General features: G+C 39.7%; 2 protein-coding genes across 7 annotated transcripts in view; both read left to right on the forward strand.

Annotated features, from left to right (window-relative positions):
* Sesn (Sestrin) overlaps nucleotides 1-15,015 on the forward strand; it is a 268,523-nt gene that overhangs the window by 25,355 nt on the left and 228,153 nt on the right. The window lies entirely within an intron of this gene.
* On the forward strand, nucleotides 694-13,086 carry LOC110830401 (uncharacterized). Of its 6 annotated transcripts, XM_087360954.1 has the most exons (3): nucleotides 6,636-6,739; nucleotides 10,407-10,504; nucleotides 11,521-13,086. In XM_087360954.1, exon 3 carries the CDS (start codon nucleotides 11,589-11,591, stop codon nucleotides 12,921-12,923), a length of 1,335 nt encoding a protein of 444 aa, XP_087217080.1. In that variant the 5' UTR covers nucleotides 6,636-6,739; nucleotides 10,407-10,504; nucleotides 11,521-11,588; the 3' UTR covers nucleotides 12,924-13,086. The 6 variants fall into 6 exon arrangements, with proteins under 6 accessions (XP_021920975.2, XP_021920978.2, XP_087217079.1 ...); XM_022065283.2 differs by lacking the exons at nucleotides 6,636-6,739; nucleotides 10,407-10,504 and adding an exon at nucleotides 694-958; XM_022065286.2 differs by lacking the exons at nucleotides 6,636-6,739; nucleotides 10,407-10,504 and adding an exon at nucleotides 2,264-2,345.

A 15,015-nucleotide genomic window follows, 5' to 3' on the forward strand; every position in this document is an offset into this window, starting at 1 on the left:
GAGCCGTGATTCGCGGTCTGTCGGATGTTCTGGGGCGGGTTCTCACTTTCCCCGTCATCTACAGAATGTGCCATTTAAAACACGTTAGCTACAAAAAAAATTACATAATTACTACTATACAAAAGTGAGGTCAGGAGGAGGTCTACCGCCGCGTAATGTATGATATTATGGCCGTACCGATTTCGAGCAGTGCATCAGCAATAACTCGATATTGTCTTTGGTTTCGTCGTTTTGCGTGTGAAGGGGTCTATGTGTAAAAGCTGGGGTTGCGTCTTAGATGGAACGTGATGTAGTTTTTCGACCAAGCGATATTTTCCGTGGCTTGTTAAGACCGTCCGGTTTGATCCATGCATCCCCCAAGGGAAGCATGGCTCCAGACTCTGGGGTACATATCCCATTGATACCACGACAATATTGTAGTTTAATGCATAAGAAACTACGTTGGTAAAGGCGTCTCTCATCCTTGACAGTCGCAGAATCTCGAAATGTGATTACAAGTATTTTCGGAAAACCCCGAACGAACGCTGAACGCTGGATGTGGTACGGCATTGAAGATAATTTGAGTGGGTTGCTCAAACTGCCAACTGTTCCGTATAGATCTCTCAACTGATGTGTGAACAGGATATTCAACGCATGGAGTGCAATGTGTTATTTACTTACGTCAACATCAGGGAACGTCAAGTTAGTTTTGTTTCCTGGCCTCCGAGTGTGGTTTGATGACAACTCATATGATAGTGAGTCGTCCTTCGTTACAGCTGTATCGCTAACACTGACGTATTGTGTGTGATGTTTCTCAATATGTGATTCGCTCTTTCCTTCCTGGTGTTGACACATTTTAAAGATGAGGTTTGAAAATAGATAAAGCCGCTCTGACCTTAACAGCCACGTCATCAGTCGTACTGAAGTCAGCGAAGTGAAATGTTGCAGCAACAATTAGAAGAGAACATTACAGATCAAGGTAAGGACTTAATTGTGAAACTAAGTTGCATGCTTTTTCGCTTAAGGTTCTTAAAGTATGTAGAAACAATGCAATGCAACACAATTTCTTTTCTTTTTATTAATAACCCGACTGGTTTCAATCAATCCGGTCCACTTCAGGGGTTTAATTCTTCTGTTCTGAAGAAAATGTGTTACCAAAGTAATAATACTGCAATATTTCAGATTATAAAACTCGTAATTATATAAATCCGATCCTGATATGATAAACAAATGAGATGATTAAGCTAACAAGTGAACAGATTAAATTTGAACGGGTCACTAAAGTTTCCGGTAATTAATAAATTGAATCTCGTTTAAGACACGTCTTTCCCTTATGTTCGTGAGGTTGCTGGTATATTTTCATCTTTCGGAGTGGTACAGTCGGCCCCCTGATTTGCGAAAGTTTCCGTGACGAAATTTCACTCTTACAAACTTCCTTAATGACGTTTATACCCTTCGCGTGGCTCGTGAAATTTTCTAACGAAAACGCGAACATGTTGCTTGTATGTTTCGTTCCAGACAATACAATTGATTTATAATTTATTTTGATGCATTGCGCTTGTAGGAGTGATTCGCTTTACGAACTCTCAGGAACCCAAAGTGTTTCTAGGAGCGGGGTCTACTTGTACGGGATTGTTTTCTTAGAGGTAGGGACTGAATTCCTAAATATTATTTAGACGAGCTTCGGTTTCAGAGACTTGATATTCCTTTAACACAAGTCTTGTGCAAAGAAGATGGCTGTCTCTTGGATTGTTGCACCATGTAGTGTTTTTGTTTACAAACGTTTCATAGGCACTTATCGCCATGATGACTCAGACAGTAAACATCCACCAGACTACAAGGCGCAACAACCCAGAAGACAGTGATATTCATGCTCGTGAGGACCTGAAATCTCAATTGGTCTTGTGATACACACGAAGTCCGCCCAAACTAGTTTGTCCTAGGCAAAACTATCGAAACCTAACCAAACTCCTAATAGGGACAGGAGTTTCTAGTTTACCTTAGGAAGAATCAGTTTGAACGGATTTCGGGTGTAACAGGAAAAACATACGTGAACCAGTTTGGTTGCTGTAATACCTGTTGACTATCTCTGCTTGGCTGCTCGTATGCATTGCCAACTTGTATTACCCTTATCACCCAGAAACCCAGTTTCACCTGAAATTTTAGGTGTAGTTTTGAAATAAGTCGTGTGGTGAAGATAAGTCTTCCATATCTTAGCTTTTAAAATGTGCTGCTGTGTCGGAATATTGCCTTGTACGGTTACACCTTTGGCCTTAGTGGAACTTGGTTCTAGTGACTGAGGTGGAGTTGGCCTACGAGAGTGATCGAACCAACACGCTTTTAATTCAGTCTTCTCACTGAACAAGGTACTGTATTCGGGAAGAATCTGTGCGCCCAAGGACCGTTAAATGTAAATGATAGGTTTGACAGAGGGGTGCCATAAGAGGAATCGTGTACTGTCCGTGCTATTAACATTGTTTCCCAGCGGCAGTATTTTGTAGCTCGTTGTCTTATTTCCATTGTCGATAATGTCTTTGGTTTATATAGTATATGTGTTTGTTTTCATTCTACTCACAAACTTGTATCGAATGCAAAGCCCACATTTGGCCATGAGTGCAAAGGCCACGTTGTCCTTTTCAGTGGCTGTTGGCAGGAAGTGGGCCAAGTTTAGTGTAAATCAGTATTTTCTAAACTAATTTGGCCACGGAGCCCTTTTGGGCTCTTATATATTTCATATAATTTTGTCTCGAAACAAGAGAACGGAAAGAATGTGAGATGTGGTTTGTATTTTTGTAGGAGAAATTTACCGGGCCGTTGTGACAAGCTGTTAATTTTTGCATATTCTTTAAGTGTATGACTGATACATAGTTTAAAGGAGTAATGCAAACATTAGAACCTAACTTACTCCGTGGAACAGAGTAATCCTTGTTATTCTTGGCTACGGCTTTGTGGGTTCTTCTTTGCCTGCTTGTTCGGTGCTGAAGTCCTTAGCTCTTTGTTTTCCTCGTCATGTACGTATTTTCTTCGCAGTAATATCTGAGTTGTAATCGTATACTGAGTATGAAGTTCAAAGTTTAAACGTTTGTGCACTTTGAATCGGAGTACAATTTTGCAATCCACAGACGCAGAAAGAGTTAAGTATGTCGAGAAAATCTCGTACGTCGACCTCGCCCTTCTGAATAATTGCCACTAAATTTGATAATTGGCAGTGATTAGGTCGTTGCACTTGCCTATTGTCCATTAACATATATACAGTACTGTTAAAAGTAATGTGTACATAATTTATTTGTATATTGTTTGGTAACGCCACGGTGGTATAGCGGTCAGAACCCTGGCCTTGTAATCCTGGGGTCTCGGGTTCGATTCCCGGCGGTGCCCGAATTTGTAACTTGTGTTGGGCAAGGCCGTGGTCTAGGCAACACGGAGTTTTCCTCCGTGGCATCCCAACAATTACTCCATTCACACACAGAAGAAGGCAATGGCAAACCACTTCTGGATCATCTGCCAAGAACGTATATGAACAGGTCCCAGTCCGAGAAAAGGATGGAAGGATCCTGTTTATATGGACCTGTCGTCAGACAGAACACTAAATAATAATAAGATGAGGTGGTCTATCGGTTAGAACGCTGGCCTTGTAATCCTGGGGTCTCGGGTTCGATTCCCGGCGGTGCCCGAATTTATAACTTGTGTTGGGCAAGGCCGTGGTCTAGGCAACACGGAGTTTTCCTCCGTGGCATCCCAACAATTACTCCATTCACACACAGAAGAAGGCAATGGCAAACCACTTCTGGATCATCTGTCAAGAACGTATATGAACAGGTCCCAGTCCGAGAAAAGGATGGAAGGATCCTGTTCATATGGACCTGTCGTCAGACAGAACACTAAATAATAATAAGATGAGGTGGTCTATCGGTTAGAACGCTGGCATTGTAATCCTGGGGTCTCGGGTTCGATTCCCGGCGGTGCCCGAATTTATAACTTGTGTTGGGCAAGGCCGTGGTCTAGGCAACACGGATTTTTCCTCCGTGGCATCCCAACAATTACTCCATTCACACACAGAAGAAGGCAATGGCAAACCACTTCTGGATCATCTGTCAAGAACGTATATGAACAGGTCCCAGTCCGAGAAAAGGATGGAAGGATCCTGTTCATATGGACCTGTCGTCAGACAGAACACTAATAATAAAAAAAATTGCTTGGTACTTATGGTTAAACCCTCAGTGGTTTCAAAGGATCAGATAAAATGTTTCGGTATCTTCTTGAAATTCGCCAATCCTCATATACTTCCATACAGAATGAGTTTTAAAACGTAAATACATTATTTAATATATATATATATATATATATATATATATATATATAAAAAGTCATTGACTAGGAAGTAAATGGTTTAGTTTTTCTGCCTGCACTGCATATCTGTAATTCTCTCTCCCGTAATCCAATCTGTTATATTCAGAACGGTTCTACTAAATTCCCATGTCGATGTACGGAGAGATTTTTCAGTGTCTTCTAATTTTTTCATGTTATTTAGTCCCGAACAACCTATTAAAGTATTCTTGTGGTGCTGCTGTTTCAAGCGCTTGGTATGATGGAAATAAAGATGTACTTTAATGTACGCTGTGCGTTAACCAAGTAAGAGCCAGTTGATGGTTTGATAGTATATAGCCTTTGTAAAAAAAAGTATGGAATACAGTCACGTTCAGAAAAGAAAGGATGGAATAATGTACATACCGAAGCAAATAAATTAAAAAAAGAGAAGAAATAACACGTGCTGTAATGGGAAATAAGAATTGATGTTTTAATGTACGAGTGTATAACGGTTGTGCGGGATTGCATAACAGGCATTCTAAGGTATTGGACATTCATCCTGTATAAAATGACGCAATAAATATTCGTAAAAATGTAGAAGGCCGTGCCGAGTAGTTGCGTGTAATTATGTCAGCGAGCTTAGGTATAGAGTTTGTGGCCTGAGTTAAGTGTCGGAAAATTGAAATATTTCGGATTGTCTATCTAAATCCAAACTAAAATTGAAGAAAAAAAGTGATAGTGGAACCACGGTTCCGGAGAATTTGACGTAAATACGTCTATACGGAAAGGAAGTTTATATATTGGCTTTATTCTAAATATTTCCTTTATACATGCTTTACAATTGAGTAAAGTTTGATTAAGACTTTGCTTATTCAACTTGAATTAGTTACGCTTAAGATGGGTCTGTGGTAGCTGAATGTAATGAAAAGTAATGTAATGTATTATAGGTAACAACAATGCCGAGTAAACAGATGACGTTTCCTACGTAATAACGAAAGCGGATTGTTGACGGCAGTAATGTAACACAACAATGTCGAGTAAACAGATGACGTTTCCTACGTAATAACGAAAGCGGATTGTTGACGGCAGTAATGTAACACAACAATGTCGAGTAAACAGATGACGTTTCCCTGGTAACATAACAATGAAGTTACACTTTTTCGTAACACTTTTTCATAACACATTTTTGCCGAATGACCCTTCCTTATAGACGTATTTACGTCAAAAACTACTTCAGTCTGTATCATTCTTACACATTTTATGTTGTCAATCTCGGCTGTAGGCCTCGTGTTCCTTTGACAGCAGTTCAGCTGCTCACAAAAGCACGTCACTGTACCATATCCTAAGCCAGATGAATCAAGTCTAGTCATCATTGTCTGATTTCCCTCCTTCGTACATCGAAGTCACCTAGCCCAATCCTTTCTGTAATTGACAAGACGAAATTTGGCCTCTTTAACCAATTTTTTTTGGGGGGGTTGCAATGAAAGAAGCAATTTTGTTACAAATAAGATTTCAGGTTCTCACGGCGACTAGTATGAAGATGACTGCTGTACTATAGTGTGATAGAAGTTTACCGACGTTTCAGAGGTGCTTGCTACTTCTGTCATCAGTAAACGTCTGTCAAACTACACGGCTCGACAACCCAGACGACAGCCATGTTTAATTTTTGACGTAAATACGTCTATATTTTCGGGTCAGTGTCATTCGGCAAAAAGTGTAACGAAAAAGTGTAACTGCATTGTTATGTTACCTTGGAAACATCAATTGTTTACTCGGCATTGTTGTTACCAAGGAAACGTCATCTGTTTACTCGGCATTATTGTTACCTAGGAAACGTCAATTGTTTACTCGGCATTGTTGTTACCTAAGAAACTAATTGTTATGTTACCTGTTTATTCGACATTGTTGTGTTTCATTACTTCCGTCAACAATCCCCTTTTCGTTATTGCGGAAAGAGCTGAGCTGTGAATCGCTTGTAGAAAAAGTGCATCGTAGAGTAGATAATATTGTGCTGTTAAAAACGTTTTAGAATATCACAGGTACTTATCTTATATAAGAATTATTACATTACATTTCATTACAGAGACGTATTTACGTCCAATTCTCCGGAACCGTGGTTCCACTGTAACTTTTTTGACGTAAATACGTCTATACGGAAGTGTCATTGGGCAAAAAAGTGAAAGGAAAACGTGTAAGATCCATATCAACAATGTGTAAATATGGACCGACAACAATGGTCAGCTTTTATATGAACTGCTGCGTGCATTATTATGTTACCTAAGAAACTAATTGTTATGTCATCTGTTTATTCGACATTGTCGTGTTGCATTACTGCCGTCAACAATCCCCTTTTCGTTATTGCGGAAAGAGCTGAGCTGTGAATCGCTTGTAGAAAAAGTGCGTCGTAGAGTAGATACATTTGTGCTGTTAAAAACGCTTTAGAATATCACAGGTACTTATCTTATATAAGAATTATTACATTACATTTCATTACAGAGACGTATTTACGTCAGATTCACCGGAACCGTGGTTCCACTGTCAACTTTTTATTACCATTTATAACTGGTTAAAGTCCTAGCTTCCCATTTGAAAGACTCTTGAAGTATTATTAACAACTTCTGTTTTTTTCTAACGTTGTTGCTGGTAGCGCGTAGTTGTGGTGAAAGGATTATTATTATAGAGGCTTTCAGGAACTTGCAGTTCAGGTTTCAGTCGTTGGGTAGAGGTCGCGCGCTAGCCATGTTCTTTTTGTTTTCTCGGTGGAAGTACAAGCAGCGCTAGGAGGAGGTGTGGAGTCGCTGGCGAGTAACTAACTACATGACTGAACGGCGAACCACAACGACTTACCCAGTCATGCTCAGTTGTAATAGTTCCTGCCAAGTAGTGGAACTCACTTCTGTGGCTTCTTAATTATTAAGTTTTGGTGACAAGATCTGTCGTATGGGTGTGAATTACTTAGTCAGCTATTGTGTAAAAATATAAATATTTGTTACGTGTGGTTACGTTGATTATCGCTGCATTAATTCGTGATTCCAACATGACGCGCTAAAAGGTGAGATGGTTTGTAAAAAAAAAATGATTGTTATTAGTAAAAACTGCACAGATATTGTTTGAGATCAGAACTTTTATGCATTAGCTTGTGATCTTTGATCTAATGACAGTTAAGACGGTTGTCTGTGACGTGTCAGAATGGATAGTGACGTAACACTTAAAAAACACTGCTGATAGGAGTATTCTGTAAGTACGAATCTAGAATTCGCCTGAGGGGATGAAGAAACGTGAGAAATTCCAAGATAATTTGCTCCATCCTTGTTTAAAATGCGATTAAATTATAACTGCATGGAGTTGGACCTGACTTATTAACAGCCCGTTTGCGTTTTGGAAACGTTACCGTAGATTTGAGATTTGAAGTTCTCACGGTGGCGAGTAAGATGATTTGTTTTCATCGCCCTGATGATAGGGGTAGCAGGTACCTCTGAGACGTCGGTCATCTTGTACCAAACTACGCAGCGAAACAACCCAGAAGGCAGCCATCTTAATTACATAAGATTTTGGCTTATTCGCTGTTTGAATTCATATGTGTATTTGCCAACAGCAGTCCTCGTCTCAAATTTGGGTTTCGATTGAGGGAAGTAGATTTGTGAGTGATGTTAAGAATGTTATTTTACATCAAATCGTTTAATGCTGAATAGTGCCTGTAAGTCGAGATGGCGCTTTACGGTAAATTTAGTGTGAACACCGAAAATGGCTGGGGACCATTGACACAGATTCATCTGATCGGAGCGAGTGGGGGGAAGCCATTAACCTGCATTCCATACATTCAATGTTCTGAACTTCATTTCTTTTACTTAGAACGTGTTTCTCGTAATCTTAAGTGTTAATGGGATGTTGTGTATTGTAATCAGAAGAGTTTGCCAAGTGATTTGTTTTTCATGTTAGCATATTATTGTCAATAACCTACGGCATGAGAATTCAAAATCTACATCTCTCTTTAGCTCTGTTAGCTACAGCGTGTCTATGGGTTTAACTGTAGTTGAGAAACCATAAACGAAGAATGAAAAGGTGAGCTTTGAGGTTCTCACGGCGTTGAAGATGTCGATGTTGGTCTTCTGGGTTGTGACGCTGTGTGCACTTGTAGAAAGATATCTACATTTATGAGAAACGATACTGCCTGCCTCAGTTTATTAAGAAGGGCTCTGCTTCGTGGAGTTAGTTTATTTGCGTTTGTAACTCCTATATTGAACATGAAACTCAAATCTAACGTGATCTGTTTTTTTGACAGAAAAGCTCATCATACAAATAGATAAAATGTGGACTAATTAAAATATAAAACTCTTAGAGCATCTGTAACATTTTTCAATGTGATTGGGCCAAATAATTAAATACATTTATGGAACAATACTTACGATTTCTGACAGCGTGCATATTTGTATCTGTATTTGCTTTGAATGAAATTGAGGCCAATGGAGGCATTCGATATTTAAAAAGCAATCTTTTTCGATAACTTTACGTATGTACACATTCTCATTCTGATAGTACTGGCCGCTGTCGGTATGTATCAATGTGCCCTGATCCTTGCAGAATAAGTTAAGTGTGCTAGTACCTTGTGGCATTGATGTTTTATAAAGGAAGTCCCCTGTGTCACCTTCAGATATTCTTCCAACTATCACGTCTAACATGGAAAGTCCTGGAAACTAGCCAGCTCATTGGTAAAGTAAAGACATTCTTTCTTTACCCTTACAGACTTTGCCAAATCAGGAACAGAATTGCCACTTGCTTATTCTGTACTGTCATGGCATCTTCCATTGTTTCTTATTTCATATATCGACGCTTTATCGGCTGTGAATTTTATTTAAGACTTGGATGGGAAACGATTATTAACGATGAAAAGTATTTGAGCTTGTCTGAGAACAAAATTCTCGTTGAAGAATTTACGTGGTTTTACTCGGTCCTAGAGTAAATTCTGAGTTCTTACCCAAATCTGACATTGCACTGCATGCTTCACATCCAGCATTCCCTATATTTATGTCGAAATGTTATCCTGAACTAGCCAACCCTCCCAATGTTAAGATGAAAATTTCATCAAATTCTGCCCTTTCAAGGTTGATGTAACATTTAAAAATTCCGATTGAATCCAGTTAGATCCTCTTCAACTCCTCTACCTTACTCCACTTCTCATTACTTCACTTCTACTTCTAAACGCCTTACCGTCTTTTTAAACCCGTCTTTATCAGCTGGACGAGCGGGCACTGCCTGGGAACCTTCATAGCCGGAAATTTTTTCCTTTTCCTTCGTTAAATGTATCAATTCACTGTTCTCTCTCTGTTTTAAGTTCTCTCTTATATATCATTTATTAGGCTTCAAATTCTTAATCTCGTGTTATGTAGCTGTGTACTTAATTAAACTTGATCGCTAAATCTGAGGATTTAACCATTGGAACCCGAAGAGAGAGAGAGCGAGAGAGAGAGAGAGAGAGAGAGAGAAGGAGGAAATTGGTGGGGGAGAAGTGAGAGACACTTCGATATCTGGGGGGGAGAAAGAGCATCTTATAGCTAGAAGGTCCCCAGGCAATGCCCGCTCGTCCTTCTGTTAAGGATAAAGTAAGAGTGAAGGCGTTAGTGTGATGATTGGCATAAAAGACGGAATTTTGAAATTTTGTATTAGCGAAAGCTGAGACTATTAATTTGGAAGTTTAATACGTAATTTAGAAGTTCCTACTGAGGGGAGGGGGGTAAATTTTGATTAATTTAAATCGGGAGGGCTGCATGAGAAGCTTGCAGAGGCAACTTGGAACTTGGGAACCATCTCAGCATTTGCTTGAAGACAGAGGAAAACCTGTGTCGAGATGGCTTGGAACCCGAAGCTCATCTAAATAACACTTCACAATTCGGCGCGTACTGCGAAGAAAACACCACATTTCACCATTCTGAAGGTCACTTGGTTTGCTTTTTGAGAAAATAATCGCTGTTTATAGTGAGAATCGTACGAAAACACACACAGAATGAGGATTTACTGATTGCTGAAGTAGGTGGGACATACAGTTAGAATTGGGCTCTAAAGGATATAGTGACAGAGGTCGGTAATCAGATATTAGTGATTATGCTTTTGTTCTCTTTTAGTGCTCTGAAATGTGCGTGTCAGTTTAATATCGACTCACGACTTCAGGCAATGCCAGTCAAAGTTACACGATATGGGTGAAATACTTCATACTGCGTGGGTATGTTATGCGGGCAGAGTCTCATACTGACCTACAATTTTCAAGGCCTACTCACTGACCAATATCACGTGAATGTCAGCACAAAATTTCATAAAAATAACTACAGACTAGAGATGAGAAGCTACAGAAGTTGGTGTTCTGATGCCCTGGGGATAAGTTCTTATTATTTTAATCTACCTTACTATTAGCGGACAGAACGCTGGCCTTGTAATCCTGGGGTCTCGGGTTCGATTCCCGGCGGTGCCCGAATTTATAACTTGTGTTGGGCAAGGCCGTGGTCTAGGCAACACGGAGTTTTCCTCCGTGACATCCCAACAATTACTCCATTCACACACAGAAGAAGGCAATGGCAAACCACTTCTGGATCATCTGCCAAGAACGTATATGAACAGGTCCCAGTCCGAGAAAAGGATGGAAGGATCCTGTTCATATGGACCTGTCGTCAGACAGAACACTAAATAATAATAATATAATAATACCTTACTATATGAACTTCGTATCTATAGCAAGTTAGAGCGTTTTGCTGGTACTTGAAAGAGATGGACCGATGAAACAATATAATAGATGATATGTGTGTGTTGCATTGTTTGTAAATAATATTATAGATCAAAGTCCATGTATCTGCTCTTCTTTAGCAATAGTTTCATGTTGGCATCATCTAAGACAACTCTTTTAGTACAGCGCTTTGTACTGTACCATATTTTCATGCTAGTAATAATTTACGTCACTAATATAATTATCGCTGTTCGTAGTCACTGCATAATATGTACAGTGATATGTTTCCAGAACGAAATAAATTAGTCAGTTACAGCATGTAGCGTTTTTGTTCTCAAGATTATATTAAGACAGTTGTTTCTAATATGTTTATTTTGACATATATTCCAACATCGTTCATGTATTTCCTTGGAAATTGTATATACGGAAGTTCTTTATGATTATTCTGAGGTTAATTGAATCAGCTGCCAGATAGGAGGCTGCGGTTAATTGCAAATCTCACGACTGTTTTAATTTTTCAGGTTACATCTCAGATTACCATTGACAATTCCGACCTCGAGAAACATTAATGCTCATTGAATGAATAAAGATGTCGTCAAAGGACATGATATTGAAGCAGTTGGACCTCGTTCGGTCTGAGACCGTGTCTCACCACCTCCAAAGACCCGTCGATAAAATTAGCAGTTCTTCCATAACACTGACCCTGAAGTCAGAAGAATACTCCGTCGAAGACTCTGACCTTTTCATTAATGGAACAACCGAAACTCAACGCAAAGACAACGTGCTTCGGAATGGAACTATCGATAACTGCAAATTGGAACGCGCCGTTAGGACGATAGAGGCTGTAAGCTTCCTCAGTGATTTCGATGCTCCTGCAGACCTGGAAGCAACTTCTTGCACGTCACACAAGCATTTGCACGATGAACCTATCAAAGTGCTTGGTACATCGTCAGATTGTCACATGTCATCGGATCCCATCCAAAGTTCCTGTCCGCTAGGCACGTCATCAGACAAGCTTCGTTCTACGAGTGGACCAAATGTGTCCCGTGTACTCCATGTGGCGGACGAACCTTCGGACATACCCACGTCGCTTGATCAAGATGGTCTGTTAGACCCTGTTCCTGTCCAATCCCAACTTATTCCGTGTGCTCCCACTCATAACAGAAGTTTGTCACAAACGACATCTCAGTTGACGAACCTGAAAGAAAGCACCAAATCTGAGAATTTTGAAGACATCTGCGTGAGTAATTTGTTGCAAGGGTCGCGTGATACATACCCTGTAAATATATCAGGAAATAAGAATCTGTCCGATGCTCCCAGTTTGGGGAGCTTAGTTGTAGACAAGCCACAGATCAGTTTATCTGACATTTGTGACTTGAAGACCGTGCAGGACCCCAGAAGCCCGACTGAAGAAAGTGTTGGGTCAGATGGCTCACACGCGAGTGAGGAAACTGACCTTGAGAGTTTTCCCGACCAATCCCAGTGTCCCAGCTTGGAATCTGAAGTTGATTTACCACATTTAACACACTCGCCTTATCCTGACTGGAAGTTGGATCGTCGTGAATCAGGCCACCTCTACTGGCGTAGAGATTCTGCAACATTAAACGGCACTGATCCAAGTAGTCGTGTCAAATTTCGTTATGACATTGAAATACACGAGTTCGAATCTCGTAGTAGTGGAGCTGAGGATTTCGCTGAGGAAGATGATGACGCATGTTATGATAGTTATGATGATTATGATGACGATGACATTGGAGTCCGGAAGGTAGACAAGCTTTGTGAACCAAAATCGCAGACTCCCGCCTGCAGGAAAGATGAATCCTCGTCACTAGGTTCGACAGCAGTCTTGTGTGTTGTTGCTGTTACTGGAATAATTGTGATGGCTTCATACCGGTGGTTTTTGGGCATTCTGTCGCTCATTTGATTGTGTAACACCAGAAGACGTAAGGAAATAACTTTAAGAACATGTATTGTAACAGTTGTTAATTTTTAAACCACTCTATTTGTTCCATATTTGTTACCTGGTTGAGAAAATTTTGTGTATATATCGTGCAAGTATGTAACAAACCCTGTCTTGATGTTGATAACGACTGCTTTAATTATTTCTTACTAGCTTAAACCAGGGATGTGCTACAGGGGACTCGGAGGGGATCCTCGGAGCCCATTTTTAATTGGTATCTAATTGTCCTAGCCCTTTGTTTCGGCACACAAAATACACGGGTGACACACCAATATCGAAATATCGATGTACACACTTCCATTTTTCGATAGATCATGCCCATCTCTAATTTCAAGTTCTGGAACGAAATATAAACCCGAACTTTCTCACGCGAGCTCTTGCTAACAAATTGACAGCACGCCTCTGTTTTAAACAGCTGTCAATACATCACATAATATCAGTATATATTTATTTATTATTTCAGTCTATACACAAACTTAATTTTAATTTTTAAATGTTGTTGTTAAAATTAAAATTTAGCGCTTTTCATCGTTATTACGATGTTACATTTCAGCGCTTATTATTTTACGACATGTTTCGATGCTATTGCATCATCCTCAGGTTTTTTATTGTTATTGTTATTTAATTTTAACAACAACATTTAAAAATTAAAATTAAGTTTGTGTATAGACTGAAATAATAAATAAATATATACTGAATTTCAACACAAACATGACGCATCTAAACTACAAACATCACATAATACATATGGGACATTTTGACATCTGTGTTTCTTTTACCATGCTTCTTAACTCCATTGAAAGCTGCTTTCTTAATAATCTGATAATCACTGACTGGGCTAATCAAGAAATCACACGTCTTGTGTGGAACCCGGAGGTTGACCGCCATGCTCTGTCTTGAGCGAGATGAATGCAGTCAAATCCACCCTCAATATTCTCCATGCAGCAGCATCCCTTCAGATTATTCGACTGAAGGTTTCTTGTACGCGTATCTCTGAACTGCTCATAGCTGCTACATACCTCATAGCCCATTCTCCTGAATTTGATTGTCCTAATGTTTGTTATTTGGCAAAGAATGCCAATTGTGAAGCTCATTACGCAGTATCCCCCCCCCCCCCCCCAGATTGAACTGTTCTTACTTCGTGGTGATTTTAGTGGAATCAAATACTTAACAACACTATATAAGCTATTTGACGGATTGTATTAGCAGAGTTGGATCAAGTAATGCTAATGACGAGATGTTTACTGATCTCGATTACTGATGATTTTTGATACTTGCTAGGATGTTAGTAGCTCATAATTATCGGATAATCGTTAAAATGTAGACCTCCAAATTCACAGACTTGTTTCCATGTCAGTAGCTTAAGAAACCGCTAGAATCAATAATATTAAAATGAATCTTAAAATTAGTATGAGGATGTGTACTGGATTTATCAGCTCAGGACGGGGGCTAGTGGCTGGTCCAGTGTGAATACGGTGAAGGAAATTTTGGGTTTCATAAAAGACGTATTGTTAGCTTCTGAACGAAGACTATTGTTGAAATAGGAACTAAAAAGTCCGATACGAAATCTTTTAAGTCGTGTGGTCGGTACTTACTATGCAAATTTAGCTTTCGTCTGATTGCTTACTCTGTCAATTGGCCACGGCATCAGGATTCTCTCTAGTAGCGCGTTGCGTACGTTCTTCACTTTTCACAGAAGAAGATACAAATGGGTTCTGGTCCATGGCTACATTTATAACATTGTAAGAATTAATTTTTATATAAATAACTGCACAGAGGTAAGTCCTTTTTGAGAAGTTAACAACCCTTCAGGTGATACAGATATTACATGCGCACTTATGGAACCTGACGACTTATCTCGGTCTTCACAAGAGCCTGCCACTGTAACGTGTCCGAACCCCATGGAACATAGTCGTCCTTGAGAAAATAAAAATCCCTCAGGAAAGAAATTCCCTACTATTTGTGGAACCTGAGGGTTCATTATTGTGTCCACAAGGTTCCACCACTGGATCTATTCTATCCATGGAGCAGAGTCCTTGTTGAGAAGACAATATTA

Source organism: Zootermopsis nevadensis, unplaced genomic scaffold (assembly GCF_977971745.1).
Source record: "Zootermopsis nevadensis isolate Lab colony 2312 unplaced genomic scaffold, Znev_1.0 Znev_ptg000050l, whole genome shotgun sequence".
Lineage (NCBI taxonomy): Eukaryota > Metazoa > Arthropoda > Insecta > Blattodea > Termopsidae > Zootermopsis > Zootermopsis nevadensis.